This window comes from Dreissena polymorpha, chromosome 10, assembly GCF_020536995.1.
Source record: "Dreissena polymorpha isolate Duluth1 chromosome 10, UMN_Dpol_1.0, whole genome shotgun sequence".
Taxonomy (NCBI): Eukaryota; Metazoa; Mollusca; class Bivalvia; order Myida; family Dreissenidae; genus Dreissena; species Dreissena polymorpha.
The window spans coordinates 28,816,300-28,834,442 of record NC_068364.1 but is presented as its reverse complement, the minus strand read 5'-3'; the positions used below and the strand labels follow the sequence as shown (position 1 = coordinate 28,834,442).

Here is an 18,143-nt window from a genome sequence, read left to right as displayed (position 1 = left end):
TTAGTTATTGGTTAATGGAGTATTACATATATTTGGTGTATATCGTACAATATGTTGTTCATGTTGGTTAGTGGTTACTTCTTAATTTAGTTGAACACTTATATATTAAACAAAACTACATCTTATTTATTGAAGAATGCGTTTATGGTCTGTAAATATTTGGGCATTCGTGTGTACGTTGAAAAATAAAGTACATATAACAAATAACATATATCAAATGTACGTCATGTGATGATGTCATTATGATACGACTGTTAATTGATACGTCCTGCATAGGCGCCACATCCTATCATAAGCGCCATCTCCTAAGCATTGGCTACATCTCTTTTGGAAAAAAGGAAAATTATTTATTACGTCGGCAATAAGTCAATATATGCAGCATCTAATTTGGTGTACGCAATCGTTTGATGTCGATAGCGATTGGAATGGGTGGAAATTCGCTCGTCACACAGGAAAAACTTATCGAAATGCTTTTTAAAACTCAACCATGCCACAACTTATAAACGTTCTCACGTTTTTAAATGGATTGAGAATGTATGTTTCTGTACATTTTTGGATGAATTAATCTTCGCCGAATCGCACTACATTGCGCGATTTCAACAATACGTGTAATGCGATGTATTTTGGGGGAAAAAAAATAGACAACTTAATCACCATATAAAATTATCCATAAAATTTCAAAACATCCGGGTCTGAGCGCCACCTCGGAAGTTGCATTGGCTCATTTATTAATTCATCTAAAAAAGACATGATTAACGGTCGTGTTAAGAAAACTCCTTTATCTTATACAATTCCTTACGTCGTTGGTTATTTTGTGGTACGGTATTTTTTTATTAAAAAGTTTTGAAAAGTAAATTTTGATCATATTATTAATTGGCGTCGCACTGAAGTGCGGCGACTCGTATGCAGTACGTTTTTTTTCGCTTATGTTATTTTAGAAGTTATTTTACGGATCAATGTATATATTTTTGTTGTCAGAATATCTTGCATAGTGGTGATTTTTTGTGTAAATTAGTGTAAATAAGTACTGCATTTGTACCTATTACATTTACTACAACATTTATTGCCAATAATGCAAAGCTAATTATTTTAATTAATAACTGATCACAGGGACTGGGCAATAAGAAAAGATCACAGGGACTGTGCAAATACGTGAACATGTGAAACTTTCTGGTTTTGTATAAAAACAAACCATAATCAAAATATATTTATTTTGTGGTTTTTGTAACAATAGCGCAGACTTTTGCTGTTCGAGTTTTGGTTAACGCGTATTTTTTTCAATTTTACGAGACGACAGCGATTACACGTTTTATTGCTTTATTGATAACTGTTACACTACAGTCACATATTAATATCTTAGTTAGAAGGTGATTTTTAAAGCGGTTCCGTAGTGTAGTGGTTACACGCCCGCTTCACATGTGAGAGGCCCAAGGTTCGAGCCCCAGTAGAATCAAATTATTTTATTTGTGTTCTAAGTTAACTTTTTGTTTTGATGTAGACATTTTAGTTTAAATAAATATGCTGTTTTATTGTAACCATTTTTTGTTTTTATTATGCCCATGAAATATATGTGTGAGAGGGTGGGGGTCGTAAACACATTAAAACTTTTACAGTGTTTTCATATCAATGAGTACTCAACCCCAATCGTAAATGAGCAACGTTAGAATAAGTTCAGAATCATCTCCCCTTGAAGTTGAGAAAAAAATAAAAATACGCTTACAAGATGAAGCAGATTTTTTAAAACCTACACAGTTCTGTTCCATAAATGAAAACTGCACACGGATGCCAGTAAAAAAGGAAACCAATGTAAATAAAACGAACTATGAAATATTTGGTGGTTACAACACAAAATCATAGATAATGGTAATTTGGGGGTTTACCGTTATAACACAACATCATAGATAATGGTTATTTTGGGGTTATAACACAAAATCATAGATAATGGTTATACCAGTATCTTTTTCTATTTTGTTTAAAATAATCGGCCAATATATTAATATTCACAGAAGAAAAAAATCGTTCCGACACCCTTTGATGCTTTGCATCAATAGTTATCCTGCACATGTATTTAATCGAATTGGAGGAAACATGAATACCTGGTGAAGCTCCAGCTGCCCGGTATGGTTACTACCAACCAAGCTCACCCCTGCTGGGGCATTTATTTTGCCCAGATCGCCGAGGTGAAAAGCGGACAAACAGTCAGACAGACTGATAGTTTATTAACGTTTCACTTTCATCCGTTATATAACAGATACACGTATACAAATATGGTTAAAATAAAAGACATGTATAAAACCACAGGTACTTGAATTATCATTTGATCCTTATATATATATATATATATATATATATATATATATATATATATATATATATATATATATATATATATATATATATATATTTACGGACCAATTTTTTTTCAAGTACCTGTGTACAAAACCACTCAGTATGAGTTATGAGAGACAATCCTATATATAAAAGCGTGTGTACAAACCACCGCGGTTGCCTCACAGCTTTCAGAATTGCATTGCCATTCAGTCTAAACAGTCGCATTTATGTGCTTGCATTTTCTTGTTTAGGGGTGTGAAATAATTTGCTGAATGGTAATGAAAACAATTCTAGTAAAGGGAGGCAAAGCAAAGATACCATTGCAAAGGGAGGTAATTAAATAATTGGCTAGAAAAGGGAAACGAATTTCCTTTTTGAAAAAAGGAGAGTTTAAAGAAAGCATTATCTAGAAAAGGTGGCAAATGATTAAAGTAAAGGGTCAACAAATAGTGGAAATAAAGAAATCAAACTTAAAACAGCAGTTATTAATTAATAATTTAAACTGAAACTGTTTGATCAGTTAGTATATGCAATCACGGGGCGTATATTGACCACATCTAGAGTCCGTGATGCAATATATCTCTCTTTACATATTTTGGTCGCAAATTATCACTCGTTCTTTTGTCTTTTTTCTTATACTGGATTTCCGCTAAGAAGAGATTCCATTAAAACGAAAAACAAAAACAACAATAGAAGAAAACAACAATAGTAGCGGAAATGTTTCGTCCCCGATTAGCGGATTGTAAAGGCTAATCTAGGACGACACTTGACTCGCATAGTTTACACCATTTTTTAAATCAGAGTTTATTTACAGGTCCTACCAGTTACCCATTACACAATTTATACATGGAGCCTGGAACTACGTGAATAATGACGAGGGCCTACTTTAAATTAAAGAGCGGAGTATCTTTTTGGGGGACAATGAGTAGGCGTGGCGCGTTGCCCGCTTACTTCAAAGCGTTCCGAATTTAGAACAACCCACTCATGTATACAGGCCGCGTACAGAATCGATTTTCGGTAGCGCGCTGCTAACACAACAAATCCGTGGGTCGATCAAGCGTGTCCTTGCCACGCCAGCCGAATAACCACCAAACAGGTGCTATTGTTGTCGTCAAATAGTCCTTAGTCTACATTGTTAAAATGCAAAAGATATTCATTAATTTACAATACCAGTGCTCAATTTGAATAAACAGTTTAGTTTCAAGTTTTCGAAAGCATATTTACGTCATAAACGGTTAAAACTTAATCGTTATTTTGCGCAGTGATATAATTGATTAAACAACTGGGAGGGTGTGACGTCAAAAAGGCGAGGTCAAGAAGGAGGAAATGAAATGCCTTCTCGTTAAGTTGAAGAATATTCAGTATTATTAACGTAATTATATCAAGTCTATAATTAATCATTTGTATATGCTTTGGTGTTAATACACGCATTGCGATTATGCCAAGCGAATCGACGGGACAGGTTCGTTCATTGAAATAAATGTGTATTTTCAATTCTATGTTTTTGGGAGGTGGTCTATTTTTAGAACATGCCTCCGCCCGCGATTAAAACCCCGCCTCGGTGTTGTATTAGTTGTTGGTAAATACTTTTTGGTCGCACAATTGAGGATTATTTGTTTGTAGTGAAGAATTCTACATCGTTTGGATATGTGTTTTATTGCCAATTAATGTTCAAGTTGATTGTCGATTTACTTACTGATTTCTGTTTCGAAACGTCAGTAATAGACAGTATTAAAATGCCAAAAGTTAAAAACAACAACAAACAGATATCATAATCAATCTATTTGAACACTTTCTATTACTAGTATGTATGTAGTAATTAACGAAAAAGTCTCATTGTTATGAAGCTCTAGTATGTCTCAGTAAACTCAAAAACTCAGTACACAGCAATAACAAGATTAATTTCTATGTTTTAGTTTAAATTTCTTCTTCTCTATAATAATGGCTATGTTCACTACTGATACATTATGGCAATGCGTGGGGTGTTAAAAAGAAATAGATTGATTGGTTACCCGAGTTACTCAATCCACCCAGGAAAATCCTATCAACAGCGATAAAAAAAGGTGCAAAACCGAACACCTTAAGCCCTGAAGACTTAAATATATACATATACTCCTGTGCATGTGATGAGAGTATTAGTTGAGTTAAAAACAGGATAAAAGCAAGAAGCCTGTGAGCTAAGGATGGAACACTGATGTAGCCAGCGCAGATTTAAATCCAGGGATCGTATCAGCGCTGACTACATAAGTCAGATGGAAGTGTGTTCCATTGTACATCTGTTCTTGGAAAGAATACAAATTTGTGATAATCAGCTGTAGTTGGTGATATTTGGTATGCCATGTGATGGTGATGGTGTGAATGTCTATTGTATGGAGTGAGATAGTGTAGGGGATTGATGTCGACATGATTATATACTATTTTATAGAACAGAATAAGTCTAGCTTGTTGTCGTCTTAATTGAAAGGTATTCCAATTCAAATCCTCAATTATATTTGTGACTGTGCTCGGGGTCTTGCTGTAATTATTCGTTACAAATCTGGCGGCTTGACGCTGAACATTTTCAATTTTATCAATGTCCTTCTGATGGTACGGGTCCCAAACACTAGAGCAATATTCCAAGGATGGTCTAACAATGCTGTTATATGCCGCTGCCTTAGTTCCCAGTTTAGAAGAGTGAATGTTTCGTTTTAAAAACCTAAGCTCTGACTTGCTTTATCACTAATTTTATTTACATGGGGTGACCAATTTAATGTTGAGCTTACTTCAACGCCAAGATATGTTGCTTGGTTTACAACAGACAGAGGCTTTGCTAAAATCCATGATGGCAACATCCATCTGGTCTCTCTGCATGGTAGAAGCTAAGTCATGGATAAAATCCACAAGTTGGGTTTCGCAAGACCGCCGAGCACGGAAACCATGTTGGTTGTCCACCAGGATATTAAAGTTGTCAAGATGGTCTAAGATGTTACTAACAACGATATGTTCCAGTAATTTACAGGCAATACATGTTAACGAGACTGGTCTATAATTACTAGCTTGGTACTTTTCACCTTTTTTAAAGATAGGAGTTACAAAAGCCATGGACCAGTCAGAAGGGACAGAACCAGAAATGAGTGATTTGTTAAAAAGAGTTGTAAAGATAGGTGCGATTTCATTTGCACATTCCCATAAGATTCTGGGTAAGATTTCGCTAAATTGATATCAAGGAAAGCCCTGGTTCTTACTTAACATGCTCAGTACATGTTCTAACCAGTGTTATATTTCAATGGAGATATTGGAAGTAACAATTATCACATATTTTTTATGTGAAAAGTGTATTAAAGAAACTGTTAGTTCTAAAGTAGTCCAGTCATCATTTGATAAAGAAGATGTAGGCTCAAAAGGATCCTGATCATTTCTTACAACCCTAACAACGATTCTATGTTGTATAAAGGATTGCACAAATTGTTAACAGTTTTATGTCCACTCTGTACAGGACGTGCAGCAGAGCCCACTGGCGTTGCTGGCCCAGACGTGCAGCAAGATTGGTAACGAGGATGGGGCAGGTCAGGGAGGTCAATCGGTGCGCGTTGTGTCAACTGCGCACGGAGACGTGATAGCCCCGCAGTGGGTCCAGCTACCCGTGGACCCGAGCAAGCAGGGCCAGGCCCTGTCACAGGCCACTCTGGCAATTTCTGGAGGCCAGGTATGAAATAGTAGAGATTATAAATAACTTGTAAGTGCCTGGAAACTATTTGATATGTGTATATTTTTTCTGATTCACAATGTTTTCTGTGTATTTCAGCATTTAATTTAAATGTGAGATCTTGCGCTCAACAATGTTGAATACTGATATATAGAAGTTGTCCATGCTTACTGATTATGTTATTATGCAGAATGCACCGGTACTGGTTTCCATGCTGACTGGTTCTGTTATTATGCACAGGTAGTCCAGCCCCAGGGTCACTACCAGATAGTCGCCCAGGCGGGCCCCAATGGTACAATAACGTACAACGCTGTGCCACAGTTCCAGATTCTCAACATGGACTCATCACAGATTCAGGTACAGGTTTTGTTTGATACTATCACACTCTGAGTGGACATTGTCCCATTACATTTTAGTTCTATACGACTGATAGATCTTTTCAGAAACCTCAAATTTACCTTCCAAATTAGCCAAACAAACTTATGACTGCTGATCATGAATAAATTGCTGTCTAATGAAGTAACTGCATTTAAATAAAGCTTTTTAAGACAATGTGCACTTATGAAAAACTTACGAAAGACGGATAGTTAATTGTGTAAGTGATTTTTTAAAGACAAAACTGCATACCGGAGAGGTTGTAAGTTGACCAAATACAAGATTTAGTTAATTTCTTAGTTTCTTCCCATTAAAAATGCTCAGATTTTCAAACCAGCTCTATTATAATAATAACAATACATGAAGTCACTTCCACATTTTCATATCAAAGAGTGATTTAAATTCACGTCACATCAATTAATGTATTTTAGGGCAACATGCAGTCTCAACAATTGAACACCTCACAGCATCAGACCATGCAGACGGTTCCCATCATGACATCAAATGGTCAAATAATCCGGGCCCAGATCCCGTCTGCTGCTGGAATGGGAACCAGCATTCTAGGTGGCATGGGAAACCTGGTAAACATCGGGGGAAACATGATCAACCTCAGCGCTCTTCAAAGCTTGAACGCGGTACGCCCTGGTGTGGACATGCAGCAAATGCAAATCCAGGGTGGCACGTTTCAGCCGATTCAGCAGATGTCCAACATTGTTCAGATTCCCATTTCCGCGAACGGGCAGACTACATACATGCCTGTTCAGGTGCAACCTTTTCAAACGCTGCAGGATATGTCACAGCTTGGCTTTTCCGCGTGCAATACGGTCAATATGGCCAATGGTGGGATAATCACTGGAGCGATGCAGCAAGGCTCGGCCGTCTCCCAGCTTATGGAGGCTGTAAACCAGATCGCCAACTCGACACCGAAAGCCTCGACTAGTAACAACAAATCAAAAGGCAGCAGCTCCCAAAAGTCTCAAAATGCAGCAGTTCAGTTTTCTACTGCAAGTGGTTCAATGGGAACATCAACTGTTTCACAGCTACAGAACATGTCAATGCAAGGACAGACAATTGCTGCAGCCGCGGCAGCAGCTAATATAATCCCTCAAATGCAGCTAATTCCACTGGGAAACGGAAATTACATGCAAGCTTATATTCCGTCACAGTCTGTAAACTCACAGCAGAATCAAAATTTTATAACAATCAACGCCTTGTCACAGAATTCCACGACGTCTGGCACCTCGACTACCACAACTACGGGGACTATGTCTACACCGCAGCAACTTGCGACCGGCGGACAAATCCTTCAAAGCATCGGTGGCCAGACTTTTCAGGTTTTTCAGCAAGGGCCGAACGGCCAGATAGTTGCGGCACCTAATCAGCTGATGAATTTCGGCAACCTTAAGGCGTCAAATCAGATTCCGATACAGATTCAAGGCATGCAGGGGATCCAGACTTTACAAAACTTACAAGGCCTTCAAAATTTACAGAACTTACAGACAATACAAACATTGGGTGGGCAGCAGATACAGACCCAAATGCCGCAGATATTTGGTACCAATATGCAAGGTCTGCAGGCTGTTACAATTAACGCCCAGGGAAATTTCACTGCTATTCCAGTCAGTGGAATTCCCCAGCAGTTGACCACAATGAACTTGAACAGTCAGCAAACCTTACAGGGCTTGCAACAGGTTCATCTTGGATCTAACGGACTTGTAACAGGTAATTTAATACGCTTCATAACCCTTTAATTTAATTTGTTAGCCATGAGTAATTACAGATAAGTTTAGTCCATATGATGAGAACTTTTCACAATCTGTGATTCAGATGCATAGCATTTCCGAATCAAATTAAAGAATGAAATTGAAGGTTTGTTTGAGATAATTATATATAATTACTAAAATAATATGCTAACTGATTCATAGAAAATGTGTATATTTAGGGAAACGAGTCATCCTTCTGACTAAAACTGTTAAGATTAAAGAACTAAATTTCCTAGAATGCATGCCCTGTGATACAATAAATGAAGTATAATGTTATTGAAGGTACTTGCATTTCATTTAAAGGAACATCAAATTTACGATTACATTATTGCACATGCATAAGCATATAGTTATTTTTTGTTAAGCTACTTTGCATTCATTAATTTAAGTTGACATGAAATTTCATGGATTCGTTTGATTTCAGATGTAAAACTTCGGACGTAAAAGTTTGGTGAACATTTGATTTGGTGGTTAAGATGAACCATGAAAATATGTACCCAACAAATTATTGCGCCTCATGCTGATTTAATGAACTTGTGTAAAATTGTGCTCATATTAGCTTTTGCAGAATTTAAAAAAAAGATATCTTTACTAAAGGCAAATTCAATAATAGTGACAAGGGTTGTCATAGTGACAATGGTTGTCATAGTGACAAGGGTTGTCTTAGTTACAAGGGTTGTCCCTTATTATCCTGACTGCTGGCTGCGCAGGCTAATCTGGGATGACTCTAGTTTACGCACGAAAGTAAAACTCAAATTCCTAGAATGAGCTTATTTTGATTTCACATTACATGCCCTTATTCTCATTTTTCCCTATTAAAGCAAGTGGTCAGACCCTACAGCAAGACCCGTCTGACCCCACCAAGTGGCAGGTCGTCTCCAACACCCAGGGGACCACCACCCTCACCATCCCCTCCCTGTCCCCTACCTCAGGTCAGAGCCCTGAGACGAATGCCTCAGGGAAGCGATTGCGGCGCGTGCCCTGCTCTTGTCCAAATTGCGTCAGTGGGGATGATAATAAGTATGTGCAATTTTCATTATTATGCCCTGCTTCGAAGAAGAGGGGGTATATTGTTTTGCTTGATGTTATTCTGTCTGTCTGTAGACCAGTTTGTTTCTGATCAATAACTTGTGAACGGAGGGACCGATTGGCTTGATACTTCACATGTGCATTGACCCGTATTGATATTGGGGTCACTAGGTCAAGGTCACTGTAATTGTGATAGTAGTTTCTGATCAATAACTCGTCAACGAATTGACTTATTGGCTTGATACTTCACATGTGCATTGGCCTAGAGCAGTACTGAGTAGATTATTATTGAAATTAGGGTTACTTGTTAAAGCCCTATTTGGAGGGGGCATATGTCTCCGAATGTGGAACTCTGGAACGATGTTTTACCTTTGTTCAGGGAAAAATATTATGAATGCTTGTGACTTAAGTGTCGTCCCAGATTAGCCTGTGCAGTCCGCACAGGAAAATCAGGGACAACACTTTCCACTAAGACTAGATTTTCGTTAAGAACAAACCCCCTTTAATAACAAATTCCATAAAAGATGAAAGTTTCGCCCCTGATTAGCCTGTATTGACTGCATAGGCTAATCTGGGACGACAGTACGAAATGCATTAGGTCCAGTTTTTCTAGAATGTGGCTCATTTAAGTACAAAACTGTTTATTGTCTTTATATTGCAAGCCCTGGGGCCCCTCCTATCAAAGATCGTACGACATTCTCACCTTACGATGCAATTTTCGAAGCGCCATTAATACGTAACCGTCACATTTATAATTACTTTTGTTGAACATTTCAATTCATTTTCAAAGTAGCTGTCAAATATCCTTTATATTTGAAACATACAAATCATTATAACTTACATTTTAAAATTACAAAATTCAATCGTAAGTTAACATTGTCGTACGATCTTTGATAAGACGGACTCCTGATAATTATTATGATTCAAAGATTGCAGTAGGCCTAAAAGGAACATGTCATGACTTGTAAAATAATGGCTAGACAGTCTGAATGAGAATTTCAGAAAGCTCTGCTGTTATGCACATTATCAAGTCACATGATAATGTGACTAAAGTCACATGATAATGTGACAACCTCCTGGGCCTGACTGCTAAAAAGGCCCATAGTTTTTTAGGTCACTAATTATTAACTCTTTAATATGCGTGCTCCATGTAAACAAATTAATGCTGAACAAACAAGAGTTTTTCCAGAGGGAGCCTCATTTCTTTACCCTGAAGGGGACACAACTGTTAAATGCACGGCTGTTTTCAGGGGACACAACTGTTAAATACACGGCTGTTTTCAGGGGACACAACTGTTAAATGCACGGCTGTTTTCAGGAATGGCGAGAACAAGAAGAAGGTACACGTGTGCCACATGGAGGGTTGCGGGAAGCAGTATGGGAAGACTTCACACCTTCGAGCTCATCTCAGGTGGGTTTCTGAATCTGTATTTTTAAGTCAAAGAAAGTTTGCAGCAAGTCTGGGATGAGGCATATAATAAATTGTAAACTTCACTCCTTCGAGCTCATCTGAGGTGGGTTTCTGAAGTTGTATTTTTTAAGTTTTAAGAAAGTTTGCAGCCAAGTACGGGATGGGAACCTAAAATAAATAGTGTTTATATTTGACAGGGATGATACTTTCCTCCTTAACTGGATTTTTGCAAAGAAGAGATTTCTTTTTTTTTAAACACCATAAAAGCGGAAACTGTAGTCTTTGATTAGCTTGTGCGGACTGCACATGCTTATCTGGGATGACACTTTACCCATTTGCATTAATCCTCATTTTACCTATCTTAGGTGAGTTTCTGTAGTGTCACCTGGTAGTGTGAAGTTGCAGTGTGCAAACGTGTTGTTTTCGTCTTTATAGCCAATAAGGCTATGAAACTCTTGACAATTCATAGCCGGATGCAATGCTTTAAAGCCAAAAAGATAAAGAATAATTTTACAGTGATGTTACCATGAAAGGAAGATAACATTCCTAATATTTTTATTGTAAAAAATTGTTATATCCTCCTTGTTGAGGTTTTATGTCATTAGCGATCTTGCGATGGGTCAATTTTGCAAGCGGACGTTGTAGTTTTAAAGTTAAATAAGTTTTGCAGTGCATTACATGATGAGACCTATATTAAAAGGTGTATATATAATATTAGATCAACACTGGGTTAAAGGCCTGACCCTGAGAGTTTGTTTTCAGGTTGAAGCCAAAGCTTTCTGTCAGAGAATAAGTTGTCACTTGGACACCCATTCGGAGTCTCTTTGGATTAAAATGGCAATCATTGATAGGATTTCACAAACACAGAATACTGGTTGTTTTTTGTATTTGAGCTGCGCTGTGGGAAAATAGCATTAAAAGTATGTGTGGAAAGTGTCGTTCCAAATAAGTCTGTGCACAGGCTAATCAGGGACGACACTTTCCGCCTAAACATGATTTTTGCCAAGAAAAGACTTAAAACCCCAGACTGGACAGGCTATTCTAGGACAACAGTTAACGCACATGCTTAAAGTCCCATCAGGCTATTCTAGGACAACAGTTTACACACATGCTACAAGTCCCATCAGGCTATTCTAGGACAATAGTTAACACACATGCTATAAGTCCCATCAGGCTATTCTAGGACAATAGTTAACACACATGCTATAAGTCCCATCAGGCTATTCTAGGACAATAGTTAACACACATGCTATAAGTCCCATCAGGCTATTCTAGGACAACAGTTAACACACATGCTATAAGTCCCATCAGGCTATTCTAGGACAATAGTTAACACACATGCTATAAGTCCCATCAGGCTATTCTAGGACAACAGTTAACACACATGCTATAAGTCCCACAGGCTATTCTAGGACAACAGTTAGCACACATGCTATAAGTCCCATCAGGCTATTCTAGGACAACAGTTAACACACATGCTATAAGTCCCATCAGGCTATTCTAGGACAATAGTTAACACACATGCTACAAGTCCCATCAGGCTATTCTAGGACAACAGTTAACACACATGCTATAAGTCCCATCAGGCTATTCTAGGACAATAGTTAACACACATGCTATAAGTCCCATTTTCCCTGAGCAAGGGTTAGGCTTATTAATGTCACATTACTGGCAACAAGGATCAATGGTTTATATTTTCATTTAATGCACAATTTATATTTCAATATACTTTTATTTTGTACTTTATTAGGTGGAATTGAATGTGCAATCATTGTTATTTTTTCTCTCACAATACTTTTCCTTTGGCAATTTTGTGTGTGTAAGATAACTTGCAATGTGAAATAGGAGACTGGAGTAGAGGTCATGCTGCAGTGATCTTTTTTCTTCTTTATAAAGTATCCATAAACCGTACTTTCCCAATGAAGGAAAAAATACACTGTTTGCCGTCTTAAAAATTCCCAAGAGGAAATTTCATAAATTTTGTTCCATAAGTGCATTATCTGCAAGATAACAAAACAAATTAGCACTCAAACTGAACAATTCAAGCCGAAATGCATGTGAAATGAATATTTGAGTTGATTTGTGCAATTTATACCAAGCAATTTAAAACACCCATAATGCCTTATCTGAAGATTTCACTTTGCAAAATTTCTTAATTTAAGTTTTTTTTGTGGTAAATTTTCCCAATTGGTATTGTACTGGTATTTTTCCCAATTTGGCCCTGAAAAAATTGCTGATGTAATCACATGTATTAAAAAGAAAAGTATATGACCCTGCCTCTGGGAAAAGGTGGCTTAATGCATGTGATGACCCCTTTTTTACCCCTTTATCAAACCCCTATTTACCTGTTATGGACCCCTTTTTAAAAGTATTGTCCCAGACTAGTCTGAGCAGTCAGCACAGGCTAATCATGGACGATACTTTTTGCTTTTACCTTTTTTTAGCTCACTGGAGCACAACGTGCTCATGTTGAGCTTTTGTGATCGCCTTTTGTCTGTTGTCGGTTGTGCGTTGAAATTTGGTCAGAAGATTGGTCTCAATGATATCTTGGATGAGTTTGAAAATGCTTACGTTTGCTTGAAAAACATGGCTGCCAAGGGGCGGGGCATTTTTCCTTATATGGCTATAGTAAAATCTTGTTAACACTCTAGAGGCCACATCTATTGTCTGATCTTCATGAAACCTGGTCAGAAAATTCATCCCAATAATATCTTGGACGACATCGAAAATGATGCCAGTTGGTTGAAAAACATGGCCGCCAGGGGGCGGGGCATATTTACTTATATGGCTATAAGAAAACCTTGTTAACACTCTAGAGGCCACTTTTTTTCCGAACTTCGTGAAACTTGCTCAGAAGATTTGACCCAATCATATCTTGGATGAGTTCAGAAATGGTAACCTTTGCTTGAAAAACATGGCTGCCAAGAGGCAGGGCATTTTTCCTTATATGGCTATAGTAAAATCTTGTTAACACTCTAGAGGCCACATTTATTGTCCAATCTTCATGAAACTTGGTCAGAAGATTCATCCCAATAATTGTTTGAAAATGATGCCTGTTGTTTGAAAAAACATGGCTGCCAGGGGGCGGGACATTTTTCCTTATTTGGCTTAAGTAAAACCTTGTTTACACTGTAGAGGCCACATTTATTTTCCGATCTTCATGAAAATTGGTCAGAAGATTTGTCCCAATAATATCTTGTTATCTCAGGTGAGCGACTTTGGACCTTTCAGGTCCTCTTGTTTTTTTAAAGGATACAAAAATCCAGCCTAGGCTGAAAGTTTCATCTCAGAATAGCCTGTCAGACACTTAATGCAAATTAAGTCGGTTTTCAAAGAGCATGCCTCATATATAAAATTCCATAACGCTATTGTTTTGTATTTTCATCAGGTGGCACACTGGGGAGCGTCCGTTTGTCTGTTCATATTTATTTTGTGGAAAACGGTTTACCCGGTCGGATGAGCTGCAAAGACACAAACGAACGCACACAGGTATAGAAGTCTTGCGGTCTACAAAACATGACTCCCTGTGGGAAAACGGGTTAAATGCATGTGCATTAAGTGTCGTCCCAGATTAGCCTGTGTAGTGCACACGGGCTAACCAGGGACGACACTTTCCGCTTCTATGGAATTTTTGGATTAAGGCAAGTATCTTGTAATGGAAAATCCATAAATGTGAAAACTGTTGTTCCTAATTAGCCTGTACAGACTGCACAGGCTAATGTGTTATGACACTTTATGAACATGCATTAGGCACGGTTTCGTCCATTAGCAAGGCTCATAAACATGTTACTTTGGTAGCAGCATCAATTATTTTTCATTAAGTTTGGACCCACAATTAAGTGAACAAATGTGTGCATTTATATGAAAGAGGCGTGTAACTGGGCTTGTTATAGTAAAGGAACTTGAGTTGTTCTTTGACAGAAGAAATATCTGTCCTGCAGAAGGCTTGGTAGTGTGTTTCACTAATTTGAACATTATTGAGTAAATTAATATTTTTTATTTAATTTTTAGCTCAGGTTAGCTTTTGTGGTCTTTGTCTGTCGTCCGTCCGTCCGTTAACATTTGTTCTTAAACACTCTAGAGGCCACATTTATTGTCCGATCTTTATGAAACTTGGTCAGAAGATTTGTCCCAATGATATATTGGATGAGTTTGAAAATAATTACGTTTGCTTGAAAAACATGGCTGTTCGAAACTGGTTCGTGTCGGGTCAAAAACTAGGTCACTAGATCAAAATAAAGAAAGAACTTGTTTACACTGTAGAAGTCACAGTTCATGCCCAATCTTCATGTTACTTTGTCATAATATTTTTCTTAATGATATGTTGGTTGAGTTCAAAACTGGTTCCGGTCTGTTGAAAAACATGGCCGCCAGTGGGCGGGGCAGTTTTCCTTATTGGCTATAGAGAAACCTTGTAAACACTCAGGAAGTCACAATTTTTGCCCAATCATCATGAAAATTGGTCAAAACATTGGTTTTATTGATTTCTCGGACGAGTTCGAAAATGGTCCAGATCGGTGAAAAAATATGGCCGCCAGTGGGTGGGGCATTTTTCTCTATATGTATATAGTGAAAACATGTCAACACTCTATAAGTCACATTTTTGGCCCAATTTTCATGAAATTTTGTCAGAACTTTTGTTTCCTAGATACGTGAGTTAAGTTTGAAAATGGTTCCGGTCCGTTGCAAAACATGGTTGCCAGGGGGACGGGGCAGTTTTCCTTATATTTATACAGTAAAAAGGCTTAAACAATCATGAATTAAGGTCATGTAACATGCGAGACCACTCTTCTAAATATTGCATTTTAGTTTACAGTAGATACTCCCCTTTGATTATTAATGTTTTCATAATAATACATAGTAGTTGTGTATCATTTATGTGTTAATTGTTATTCGAGGTTGGATGTTTTTATGCCCCCTTTCTAAGAAAAGGGGGCATATAGTGATCGGACTGTCCGCCTGTCTGTCCGTCTTTCCGTCACACTTTGCGTTTAGGATTCGAAAAATGCTCATAACTTCTATGTCCTTTGAGATATAACCTTCATATTTGGTATGCATGTGTATATGGACAAGGCCTTTCCGTACGCACATTTTTTTTTATCCCTGTGTCCTTTACCTTGAACTTAGGGTCCGCGTTTAGGTTTGACATCTGCGTTTAGGTTTCGAAAAAAATGCTCATAACTTCTATGTCCCTTGAGATATAACCTTCATATTTGGTATGCATGTTATATGGACAAGGTCTTTCCATACGCAGAAAATGTTTTACCCCTGTGACCTTGAACTTAGGGTCCGCGTTTAGGTTTCGAAATCTGTGTTTAGGTTTCGAAAAATGCTCATAACCTCTATGTCCCTTGAGATATAACCTTCATATTTGGTATGCATGTGTATATGGACAAGGCCTTTCCATACGCACACATTTTTTTACCCCTTTGACCTTGAAGTTAGGGTCCGCGTTTAGGTTTTGAAATCTGCATTTAGGTTTCGAAAAATGCTCATAATTTCTATGTCCCTGGAGATATAACCTTCATATTTGGTATGCATGTTTATATGGACAAGGCCTTTCCATACGCAACAAATTTTTGACCCCTGTGACCTTGACCTTGAACTTAGGGTCTGCGTTTAGGTTTCAAAATCTGCGTTTAGGTTTCAAAAAATGCTATAACTTCTATCAAAGCGTTTATAGGGGGCAAATGTCATCCTATGGTGACAGCTCTTGATTTTAGCTCACCTGATTGCTCAGATGAGCTTTTGTGACAGGTCTTTGTCCGTCGTCCGTCCGTGCGTCTTCCGTCCGTCCACATTTGTTTGTAAACACTCTAGAGGCCACCTTTATTGTCCGATCTTCATGAAACTTGGTCAGAAGATTTGTCCCAATGATATCTTGATCGAGTTCAAAACTTGGTCATGCTGGATAAAAAACTAGGCCACTAGGTAAAAAAAAAAAGCTTGTAAACACTGTAGAAGTCACATTTAATGCCCAATCTTCATGTTACTTTGTCTAAATGTCTGTCTTAATGATATGTTGGTTGAGTTCAAAAGTGGTTCCGGTCTATTGAAAAACATGGCCGCCAGTGGGCGGGGAAGTTTTACTTATTTGGCTATAGAGAAACCTTGTAAACACTCTAGAAGTCACAAATTTGGCCCAATCATCATGAAAGTTAATCAAAACATTGGTTTTATTGATATGTCTGACAAGTTAAAAAAGGTCCAGATCGGTGAAAAACATGACCGCCAGTGGGCGGGGCATTTTTCTCTATATGTATAGAGTGAAAACATGTGAACACTCTAGGAGTCACATTTTTTACCCAATTAACATGAAATTTGGTCAGAACATTTGTTTCCTTGATATGAGAGTGAGTTGGAAAATGGTTCCGGTCAGTTGAATAACATGGCTGTCGGGGGGGGGGGGGGGGGGGGGCAGTTTTCTTATATTTATATAGAAAAAAAAGCTTGTGAACACTCTAGAAGTCACATTTTTTGCCCAATTATCATGAAACTTGGTGAAAAGATTTTATATATATCTCAGATGAATTTGCAAATATACCATAAAAGAGGAAAGTCTGATCTGATCTGGTCTGACACTTTCCGCACTTGCATCAAGTAGAGTTTCCCGAAGGAAGGCTCAATGCAGTTAATGGCACATTCATACGCCTGTTAATCTGTTTCATTCCACATTTCTTATTTATATTCAAGCATTGGTTTATGATAAGGAAATACAATCTTGACATTAAAATTGTACGTACTCGCTGTACATGTGGGTTGATTTATTTTTACAGGAGAGAAGCGCTTTGAATGCGAAGAATGCGGAAAAAAGTTTATGCGATCTGATCATTTGTCAAAACACAAAAGGACACACCTTAAGGGCCATCTTCAGAAAGGCGAAAATGGTGACGACGATGATGCAAAAGCTGAAGAAGACGAAAGTATGGAAGAGATGAGCCCAAATGAGCATATGATGGAGATAAATTTGAACAGTGAGCTGCATATGGACGGGACCACAGTGGTGATAATGAAGAACAGTTCGTTTGAAAGTTCCAAAGGGGATGACTCTGATTAATTGATTATCCAAATTAATAATTAATCGATGAAAAACATTGATAAATTGATTATCTAAACAGGGGTGTCAATTTTCCGGATTATTCCGGAAATCCGGATTTGAGCCGTCCAGGATTGATTTTGAGGTGAATGTAAATCGGATGAGTTTGTTTAAGGCGGGTGGGGGTAGGGACATGGTAGGATGGTTTGGTTTATAATATTTCGCATTGTACTCAACAGAAAATGCACCTAGAAAGACTTTAAAAAAAGAACAATAAGCTAGGGCTCGGGGGATTGGGCCCTCTCTTCCCTTTATCCTACGGCTTAATATTCCGGATTTTAAATTGGGGACAATTGACACCCTGCTAAAGTAATAATTAATCAATTAAGGACATTGATAAATGCATTATCTTAATGAAAAATTAATCGATTAAAGAAACTAATTATCTAAATTAATAATTAATCTTTTAAAAGTTATTGTTTACTGAAAGGACAATTTCAGATACAGTTTTCT

At 37.7% G+C, this 18,143-nt stretch overlaps 1 protein-coding gene across 2 annotated transcripts; it reads left to right on the top strand.

Moving 5' to 3' along the window:
• Positions 1 to 3,609: 3,609 nt before the first annotated feature.
• LOC127848738 (transcription factor Sp4-like) lies at positions 3,610 to 17,703 on the top strand. Of its 2 annotated transcripts, none has more exons than XM_052381347.1 (8): positions 3,610 to 3,672; positions 5,807 to 6,016; positions 6,257 to 6,373; positions 6,823 to 8,113; positions 8,976 to 9,174; positions 10,502 to 10,594; positions 13,983 to 14,083; positions 17,371 to 17,703. In XM_052381347.1, exons 1-8 carry the CDS (start codon positions 3,658 to 3,660, stop codon positions 17,649 to 17,651), a joined length of 2,307 nt encoding a protein of 768 aa, XP_052237307.1. In that variant the 5' UTR covers positions 3,610 to 3,657; the 3' UTR covers positions 17,652 to 17,703. The 2 variants fall into 2 exon arrangements, with proteins under 2 accessions (XP_052237307.1, XP_052237306.1); XM_052381346.1 differs by having other exon boundaries at positions 3,624 to 3,793.
• The last annotated feature ends 440 nt before the right edge of the window (positions 17,704 to 18,143 follow it).